General features: G+C 43.6%; 1 protein-coding gene across 1 annotated transcript; it reads left to right on the plus strand.

Annotated features, from left to right (window-relative positions):
- Positions 1-273: 273 nt before the first annotated feature.
- POLR2M (RNA polymerase II subunit M) lies at positions 274-10,163 on the plus strand. Its single transcript, XM_002717710.5, has 4 exons — positions 274-592; positions 2,522-3,181; positions 6,069-6,273; positions 8,987-10,163. The coding sequence occupies exons 1-4, from the start codon at positions 480-482 to the stop codon at positions 9,128-9,130; spliced, it is 1,122 nt and encodes a 373-aa protein (XP_002717756.2). The 5' UTR covers positions 274-479; the 3' UTR covers positions 9,131-10,163.
- The last annotated feature ends 385 nt before the right edge of the window (positions 10,164-10,548 follow it).

Here is a 10,548-nt window from a genome sequence, read left to right on the forward strand (position 1 = left end):
TGTGCCTCTGTTTTCCTATAGGCAAAACTGGGAATTATGAAAGGTTTTCAAAATTTGTATAGATAGCATCCTCATCACCTCTGTTGTGGATCTTTGGGAGAGAAAGAGAGAGAGAGTGAGTGTGTGTGTACATGAATGTGCCTTATCCTAACTCCTACCGCTTCTGAATACACAGGTGAATGGCTGCGGAACGTCCCAACCTGCACACACAGCGAAATCCCGCCAAACCCAGGCGCTGACGTCATCCCCCAGAACTTCCGCCCCTTCGCGCTCCCCCGGGCGCCCCCTTCTCCTGGTCCGTGTTCGTTTCCGGCGTTTCAATAAAGCTCGATTCGCCTCGAAGAAGACTTGTTCTTCCGGGAAAATGGCGACTCCCGCTCGTGCCCCGGAGTCGCCGCCAGCCGCGGATCCTGCGCCAGCGGCGGGGCCTGCTGAGGACGCCGAGTGCCCGCCGCCTCGCCAGCCTCAGCCCCCGCAGAATGTCCTTGCTGCCCCGCGGCTTCGAGCCCCAAGTTCCCGAGGACTTGGGGCAGCGGAGTTTGGTGGAGCTGCGGGAGATGTTGAAGCGCCAGGAGAGACTTTTGCGCAACGAGTAAGCTGGGGTCCCTCCGAGGCACAGCCCGACTCCTAGGGTTGGGGCTCCCGGGGACGCCCCCTGCCTTCCACCGCCCCGCTCCCTCCACTGGAAGGTGACCTTGCCTCAGTGCGATTCGTTTCGGTCCCGCGGCCTGCAGCCGCAAAGCCACGCCACGTTCCGGCCGCTGCTGCTGCAGCTCGTGGGGGTGGCTCGTGTCCCCAGCGGCTGCTTAGCGTGGAGCTAAGCTGGTCCGCCAGCCCCTCGTTGGTTTTGTTTACTCAGTTCCCATGTCGGCTTTGAAGGGAAAGCTTGTGTCCCAGATAACCCTGTTCTCCCGCCCCGGGCCTGGCGCCGAAAATCTGTTGCCAGTTTTCTCTCTCGATCCTTTCCTTACGGGAACCGGTGAGGAATGAGAAGAGTGAGATGTAAAGAACGGTTTCTCAGGCCGAGAACTTGACTCCCATTCAGCTGGCAGACGACCCGGATGGTTAGCAGGGGCGCGAAATGACAAAAGGGGTGTTTGAAGGGCAGTTTCGTGTTCAGCAGCTCGGAGCAGGATGGCTTGACGGACTAAGAGGCGGAAGACCCCAGGAGGATACTTTTAGAGAGGTTTCCTGCAAGGAGGTCGCAGGAAAGTGAACTGGGACGGCGGCCGGCCGTGGGATTGGCAAAACTTTGTCAGGCAGGGATTAAGATGGCTGAAGTTTCCCATGTGTGAGGAGAGCCACCAAGAGAAATAGAAAAAGTGAGGGGAGGGAGTAGAGGCAAGGTTGATTTGTACTTCGAGTGCATGGAGTTGAGAGGAGAGCAGGAGAGAGGGAAGGGGAGGTGGAGGGGGTTGGGGAAATTGGGGAATCTTGAATGCACTGAGTTGTTCATAGGTAGTTGAAACTGAAAGCATGAATGTAATGTCAGAGGAAAAAAAACTACTAGAGGGTCTCAGATGTAACCTCGCCCCTTATGTATTGTATGGCCGAAGAAAAGGAAATTAGAAAAGAAACTTATGTCACTTCCAAAAAAGCAGTCACTTGAGGGTCTTTGTAGTAGACAGGTGTTGCTGTGACATTGTGAGAATGGCAGTGAATTAACATTTGGGTGTGAAGATCTCCTTATACTCTTATTTAAGAGCTGGGCATGCCAAAGAGCTCTTGTTTTTCGTGAACACATGAGCACACATTCCACTTCAGAGCCAGGATGGTGTCACACATCATGTGGCTTCTGGAAAAGTTCACCCTACCCCTGTGAGAACTTGAGAGGGAGGTGGTAAATAACGCTTTAGTAGTGTTGTTGGAATAATTCTGACTCTGCAGGCCCATTCCCCCAGCAGGTTTTGGAGATTACATTTTAAAAACTATGAATTTGGGGGATATCTTGTATGATAATCACACAGGTTAAGTCTCCCCTATCTGAAATGCTTAAGACCAGAAATGTCTCAGATTTTGTTTTTTTTTTTTTTTTAAATTGTCTTTAATATTTGTATATTCATAATGGGATATTTAGGGATGAGACCCAAGTCTAAACACAGTTCATTTATGTTGCATATGCTCATAGCTTGACTTTTAGACAGGTTTTTATTGTACCTGCATTTTGACTACAATTGTCACATAAGGTCAGGCATGGATTTTCCACTTAGAACATCATGTTAGTGCTAAAAAAATTTTCAGATTAGAAGTGTTCAGCCTGTATTCTTCAAGTCCTTTTGCCAAGATTCTAAATAGAAGAGACAGATGAGGCCTATATTCTCTGTTCTTCTATCCACTTGTTTTCTAAATGTATTTGGAAAATTGTTGTATTGTTTCATTCCTGTTTGGGAGCTGGTAAAAATCAGACATTAACTTAAAAATCAGTTTGCTCCCTTGGAGGATGGTGCTTTGTCTGTTAAGTGTTACGCCTCAAGTTTAAAGCCATGGCCCTAATGTATACCTGTTCTTTTCCATTTGACAGAAAATTCATTTGCAAATTGCCCGACAAAGGTAAAAAGGTCATAGACACCGTTGCCAAACTGAAAGCTGCCATTGCAGGACGTGAAGAGGTTAGAGGGAAAAGTGAACTCTTTCATCCTGTTAGTTTAGACTGTACGCTAAGGCAAAAAGCAGATGCAGTTGATGTGGACATACATAAGGCCCAGAATTCTGACCAGATACTTGCTACGTCATCACTAGTTCCTGGCTGTTCCTCTGTAGATAACGTCAAGTCATCTCAGACAACCTCACATAAACAGGGACTTGTACATCCTCCTCACAAAGGTGAGGAAGAGACTCCAGAGGCTGAGGACCCAGCGAACAAGTGCCCAGCTTCCAGCAACAGCAGTGCCAGCGTGCTTTCCTCGGCTGAAGCCAGAGAGCATCTCCCTCAGCATAGTGTTTCAAGTCAAGTGGAGGACGTTTCCAGCAGCCTTGACAACCTGTTTATTGATAAGTTGCAAAGGATCACAATTGCAGACCAGAGTGAACATCCCTCAGAAGGATACACGAGGACTGAGAACTTGACTGAGAACGTGACGGGCTTTGGGAGCGGGACTCAGAAGAAGCCTCATTACATGGAAGTGCTAGAAATGCGAGCCAAAAACCCACTGCCCTTACCACATAAATTTAAAACCAATGTGTAAGTATCGTTGGAAACATACTAGCACAGGAACCTAATATTTGTTCTACCCCCAAACTTGGGAGGCTGCCATAAGCACATTTGGCTTCCTTTGAGTGCTGCTTGTGGTTAGAGATGGGGCATATTATGGAAGCAGTGAGACTAGCCTCACTGGAAAGAGGATTCTTGTTGAAAAATACTTTTGTTTTTAAAGCCAAATAATTGAACAGATTTTATGTTGGTGGGGGAGTATTAAATTTCAGGATACTTAGCCAGTATTTCATAATAAACAGAGCTAAGGAGAGAATTTATTGATTTTTTTTATTAGAACCAGTTTCTGGTTACTGCTCCCCCTTTGATTAGTCTGTAAGGGCAAAGCAATGCAGGAAGTGATGGACTCTCAGCAAAATTGTACTTGTACTTGTGTGTTCATGCTATATGTAGGCCTCTGGTGCTGTGAGGACACAGTGAAATAGTTTCTGTTACTCAGTCTAGGATGCTGATGAGGAATCAAGGTTTACATACCTGGTGAAAAAAAATCAAAGTATATAATAATAGTTTCAGTGGGAAGGGAGAAGAGAGGAGGATAATAAACTGTGAAAACAGATTCAGGCAGCATGGGCAAAAACCTTGCTTCTGAGTTTCTTGCCATTGTTTGGTTTTTGAGATCTCCAGGAAAAAAACCTCTTTAAGAGAAAATAGTAGGTAATTACTTGTAGCAGGTGTAACGTCCAAATCGGCAAGTAGTGGCTGGTTCATGCCTGTTTCCAAAGATGGAACATCAGATCCAAACTCAAACTATCACTATACTACTTTGAAAAACAAAATCTTTAGCTAAAAATATCAAAAAGGTGGTTTTTTTGTGATTTTATTATTATAAAGGGACTTGAATGAACTTTCAGCTTTATCCTACCTCACTCTTTATTTGTTTTTAACATCAAATCATCTTATTTCTGGTGTGTAAGAAACTAAAACTTTAAATTTTAGTAATAAAAAGTAATCTGTGAGTAATCTCTCATCTTGTATGCAGTGAGGTATCTTTCTTCATTTCTATAAGGACATTTTAGAAAATCTAGTCAATAAATAAAAGATATAATGATCCTGATTATGTATTATGATCTTGTTGGGAGCAAGAGAGAGATAAGGAAATAATAATGAGGGCCTCTGAAGGTTAAGGAATTTAAAGAGAAGGAATTTTCTGTGCAGTTAGAAGAGATCAGGAAAAGCTAGGCCTTGATGAGTCAGTAGGCCATAAATAGGCAGGGAATGGGTGGCTTCCATGTGTGAGCAGTGCCTGGGAGTTTGGACAGTGGATGAGGTTGTGTCCTTTGGCACCTTCTCCGCTTTCCTTTGGCTTCAGAGACAATTTGAATGCCAAAAGCTGCCTTTTATCTACTTTTAGTCTAAGTCTTGCTAAAACTTTAGATTTGTGTGGCATGTTATCTATAAAACATGACCACTTGGGTGTCTGTGACAATTCAGGTTTTTCATGTACAAAGTGAAACTCCTATTTATATCTAAACTGACTTTCCTCCCATAATCTCTAGGTTATAGTGCTGCCATATCTCTCTGCCCCATCCCCTCTACTACCTCCCAGGTGTCTTTTCTTTATATTTGCTAGCTGTGAAGATCCACATAATTTATTTCCTTAATCTTCCATCTCTATAAATGTTCTTATCTTCATCCCCTCCTGTCACAGTGAAGGTTTGCATCTCTTTTGAGCTATAGTTGTGGACTGTTCTTGCCTAGAGTCTTAACTCCCAGTTGTGCTTCTCCACTCCTGCCAGAATCAAACTTGTAATATGCAAATCTCTACCAGTTATATAGACTGTAACTCTTCCTTGTGATCTGGGCCCAGCCTACTTCCCAGCCTTCTCTTGCCTTTTCTGGCTTTTCCATCCTCTTACTTCTGTATGCTGCAGCCATGTTGCCCCTCACTCCTGGTGCTCGAGTGCTCTTCTCCCCCTGTTACATGGTGAGCACTTATTATTCCAAGGCTGTTCAAATTTCACTTTTTTGAAACTGGCAAACTCCTTGTCCCTTGCTAGAACTGGCCGCAACTGTGATAGGATCTGTGGTATTATATTTCACTGAAACTGTTTACATGTTTATTTTCCTCTTATGGACAGTAAGCCCTATAGCCAATGTTCTTTGAATGAATAAGTGAAAAACATAGCTTGGATTTGATGTAAGATTTTTTTTTTTTTTTTTTTTGACAGAGTGGACAGTGAGAGAGAGAGAGAGACAGAGAGAAAGGTCTTCCTTTGCCGTTGGTTCACCCTCCAGTGGCCGCTGCGGCCGGCACACTGCACTGATCCGAAGGCAGGAGCCAGGTACTTCTCCTGGTCTCCCATGGGGTGCAGGGCCCAAGTATTTGGGCCATCCTCCACTGCACTCCCTGGCCACAGCAGAGAGCTGGCCTGGAAGAGGGGCAACCGGGACAGAATCCGGTGCCCCGACCGGGACTAGAACCCGGTGTGCCAGCACCGCAAGGCAGAGGATTAGCCTAGTGAGCCGCGGTGCCGGCTTGATGTAAGATTTAAAGAGGGAAGGAAGAGGAAAGAGCTTGTGTGTGCTGTATGTATATACTCCTTGACCTATGATGGGGTATGTCTTGGTAGCGCATCATAAATTAGAAATACTACACCTAACCTACAGAATACCGTGGCTTAGTCTAGCCTACCTGCAGTGCTCAGAACACTTATATTCACATACCGTCGGGAGAAGTCATCAACATGTGCCTGTTTTATAATATAGTGACTACCTCATGTAATTTATTGAATGCCATACTGAGAATGAAAAACCAAATGATCGTATGGATGTACTTTACCATTGTTAAGTTAGGAGCTCACTTGCTCTATTAATGGGAAAATACCTGATTGTATAAGGTAAGTTTTCCCTCCTTTAGGTTACCTTCGCGACAGAGTGATTCGTCTAGTCACCGACAGCGGGGAGAGTCTCCTGTTGCCTCAGAAGAGCGGCGACGCAGGGACAAGCAGCATCTTGATGACATCACAGCAGCTCGGCTTCTCCCACTTCACCATCTGCCTACACAGCTGCTCTCTATAGAGGAATCTTTGGCACTTCAGAAACAGCAGAAACAGAATTATGAGGTATTTAGATTACTAATTTTTTTTCTTGTCTGTATGTTGATAGGTCAGAATTTATTGCAGGTAGTCAAGAAGGAAAGAATGCAGTAGAAGGGGTTAGGTGCTAGAGAAATGGTCAGCCATCCCATTGGCCATCAGTCATGTGCCTTTAGTTTACAAAGAGTCACAAAGTTGCTAAGACTTCTGGGAAACAGCTGGAGGTGATTAAGTCTCCCTCAGTATTACAAAGTGGTGATTTGCCAGGAAACATGGGGAGACTACTGCACAATTTTACATCTTAAAGCCCATTGCTGTACCACTTCTGTTAGGATAGGATAGCATTGTTCCTTTGTCTTTCACCTTCTAAATTAGATTCATTGGTAGAATCTAACCCAGAATCAGGGAACTGTAGCTCCCTGGCTTCCGTCTGTACAGTACCAGGGGAGTGCCGAGGAGCAGTGGAGGATAGCAGGTTGCCAACAGATGGTGGGACACACTGCTTACAGCATCATCCGCTTTTAGTGACTTAGTGTTAGGTAGTACTTTGTCCACTGCTCCATGTGTTTGACATAGAACTTTAAGTGGATGTTGAGAATATATGTATAGATTAATGGGATGGGAGAAAATGTGTGTAGACTATAGAGGGAATAGAAAATATTGATATACTTAGTGATAATTTGAGCTTCCAGGGAAAGTATCTTGTCTTACTTCCTAGATATTGCTTAGCTACATCCCCATCAGGTGCTGTGCACTAACTAATAGAAAACTAGGCTCTACTCTCCCTTCACTTTTCCTTTTTTTCTTTTTTTTAAAGATTTATTTTATTTATTTGAAAGAGTTACAGAGAGAGAGGTTTTCCATCTGCTGGTTCACTCCCCAGATGGCCACAACGGCCAGAGCTGAGCCGATCTGAAGCCAGGAGCCAGGAGCTTCTTCAGGGTGTCCCACACAGGTGCAGGGGCCCAAGGTTTTGTCCCATCTTCTGCTTTCCCAGGCCATAGCAGAGAGCTGGATAGGAAGCAGAGCAGCCGGGACTAGAACCGGTGCCCATATGGGATGTAACATTGCAGGCGGCAGCTTAACCTGCTATGCCACAGCGCCGGCCCCTGTCTTCACTTTTCTTAAAAATTCAGTTGTCCTGGATTGGTATTTTTGAAGCATTCTTTTTTTTTTCTTCCCCCTCAGATTTATTCATTTATTTGAAAGGCAGAGAGAGAGAGAGATCTTTGATCTGCTGGTTCACTTCCCAAATGGCCACAACGGTCAGAGCTGAACTGATCAGGAGCCAGGAATTTCTTCCGGGTCTCTCATGTGGGTGCAGGAGCCCAAGTACTTGGGCCATCTTTTACTCCTTTCCCAGGCACATTAGCAGGGGCTGGATTGGAAGTGGAGCAGTCAAGATTTGAACCAGTGCCCATATGGGATGCCAGCACTGCAGATGGCAGCTTTACCTGCAGTGCCACAGCGCCAGCTCCAGCACTCCTTTTTAGTAGTCACTTGTTTTCCCTTTTGGTGCATTAGAAGTGTCACCTACTTAGGACTGCAACATCAAGGAAATGTTTTTAAATTGTCTGTGGAATCATAAATGCCATCCTAAGATGTTTTTAGGTTAAATTAAACCCTGCAGCTTGAAATTAGCTTCCTTGCAAGAGACATTGTAGTTGCTCCCACTATACTTACTCTTAATATTCCTGGCCTGAGGGGAAGACAATAAAGAAGTTGAAGTGATAAAGGAAGAAGGAAGCATGAGAAAAGGGAGGAGCAAAGCCAGGAATGAGCATTGCCACCTGCCAGCAGTTGGTGGTGAAGCCCTTGCGTGTGTGCAGTAAGCACATCACCAGTGTCTAAAATTTATTTGGGCTTTTGTTGGATACTTGTTTCTGTAGGACTTTTTTTTTTTTTTTTTTAAAGATTTTATTTATTTATTTGAGAGGTAGAATTACAGACAGTGATAGGAAGAGACAGAAAGAAGGGTCTTCCACCTGCTGGTTCACTCCCCAAATGGCTGCAATGGCCAGAGCTGCTCCGATCAGAAGCCAGGAGCCAGGAGCTTCTTCAGGGTCTCCCACAGGGTACCGGGGCCCAAGAACCTGGGCCATCATCTTTCCCAGGCCATAGCAGAGAGCTGGATTGGAAGAGGAGCAGCCGGAACTAGAACCAGTGCCCATGTGGGATGCTGGTGCTGCAGGTGGAGGATTAACGTATTGCGCCATGGCGCTGGCCCCTCTGTAGGACTTTTCTTGGATAGAGGTAGTCATTTTTCAAGCATTAATTTCTTGATTTTCATTGTGCTATTGAAGTATAACTCTCAGGCCTAGAAGCTAAGATTTAATCTAGGGAGGAAGGCTCTGTCAGGGAATTCAGTACAGCATTGGAGATTTTTGACATTAGATAAGTCTCATTGTTTTGTATGTATACATGCATGTGCCCACAGACTTAATGTACCCATATTTGTAACTGTTGTAAAGTTAATTTGTAAAGAGGTAGGATATTTCAGTGCATTGTTGTTCGGTAGTGGACATCGGTTACGACAGCCAGCAGGCTGATAGGTCTCAGAAGCATTGCCCTTTGTATCTGTGGTGGGGTGCAGCCATCGGGCTCCTGCCATTGCTGCAGAGACCTCCAAGTGGGGTGTTACCGCCTCTTTTTTTCTGAGTCTGTTTGAAGAACTTACCATTGAAAAATTGTAAGGAAAAGTGTGAATGTGTAACTTTTTCCTTTCCCCTTTGTTTTAAAGGAGATGCAAGCAAAGCTCGCAGCACAAAAATTAGCTGAAAAACTGAATATTAAAATGCAGAGTTACAATCCAGAAGGGGAGTCTTCCAGGCAATACCGGGAAGTAAGGGATGAAGATGATCAGTCCTCCGATGATGAATGCTGAAGATGGGCATTGGGATCATCTCCTAAACCTCAGGCTGTTGAAATGTCATTATCTCACATCCTACTTTGTAAGCATCAAGATCAGTGTCAGACCTTGTTGAGGGAAAGAATTTTGTGAAGTTACACAACGGCAACTGTGAACAAAAGCCCAGTTTGTCTTTCAGATGACTTTCATGTGCTTGAAGTTTAATATTTGAAAACAGTATGTAACCACATTGTATTAAAGTTTTGCAGTATGTTGTGCATTGGTCTGATATTTGAGTGTATGATAAAACACATTTTTTTTCCTTTAAGCCAAATGAAAGATAATTTTATTTTTTAATAACTCAATCAAATAGGATTTATTACATGTCTTTCAGTGAAACACTTAGTTGTCCCAGGCAGCTAAAGTAAATTAGGAAGACATAGTTCCCTGCTTTTTTAAATAATGAAAGGATGAAGTCTGGAGAATTATGCATGTTTGCATGGAATTACTGAGATACTGGGTTTGAAATACCTAGGAAGATACTCAGAAAATTCTTAACAAATGTTTGTTTCCTTCCGTCTCACCTTAGGAAGAATGTTACCTTTCCTCTGATCAGGAATAAGTACTTTGAGTACATGCTGGAAGGTGGACGGTCTTTATAGGTGACCAGGTTTGCCTGGAGTACTATGAGATACAGGAAAAGTCCAAGCCGACTGTGCTTGCTGGGAGCAATAGCTCTTTTGTGTTTCACCTGATTGGAGTTCATTGCTCTCACTCATGATGGGTTCATTGTGTAGGACACTAATGTTTGGTAAGGAAACCAATAATTGTTTTTTAAAAGTTACAATTGTCAGTGTATTTTTTTTCTTCAAAGAGACATACATAGGCTGTAGAAACCTCAGTCTTATACACACACACACACACACACACACACACGTGTTCATGTCCTTTTAAGTGATTTTATGGTTGTCTCCAGAGATTAATACTTATGTTACAAAAAAAATTGTCTAAAATGTTGAAGCTTTTAAAAAATGTTGAAAGGAAAAATAAAATATTAGAGCAACTTAAACACTCATGGTTGTATTTTACTGGTATTTAGTTAAATTTAACTTCCTACTACAAAAGAGTGTTCATGTATGAGATTTGACTGAAAATATGTTTGATAGGAAGGGCTCAGTTCTATTTCGTACGCTTCCAGTTGTGGTAACTGCTCTCTGTCTCCCCTCTCCTCCTGGAAAAGCAGATGAAAAAAATGTACTGAGCTAACAGTCATAACTGTTTTTAATTTTTGTAAGTAATAACATGCTTTCACATAAAATTTGACATTCCATGTCAGTAGAATGAAATACACCTGTTATTTCTGGAAAATTTGGTGGTTTGCAAGGGCTCACGTGCAGGTACTTACAGTGTCCTGTAATCCTAACACCCAGACACAATCTGAACATTTCACTGTT

The sequence above is a fragment of the Oryctolagus cuniculus genome, chromosome 12 (genome assembly GCF_964237555.1).
Source record: "Oryctolagus cuniculus chromosome 12, mOryCun1.1, whole genome shotgun sequence".
NCBI lineage: Eukaryota > Metazoa > Chordata > Mammalia > Lagomorpha > Leporidae > Oryctolagus > Oryctolagus cuniculus.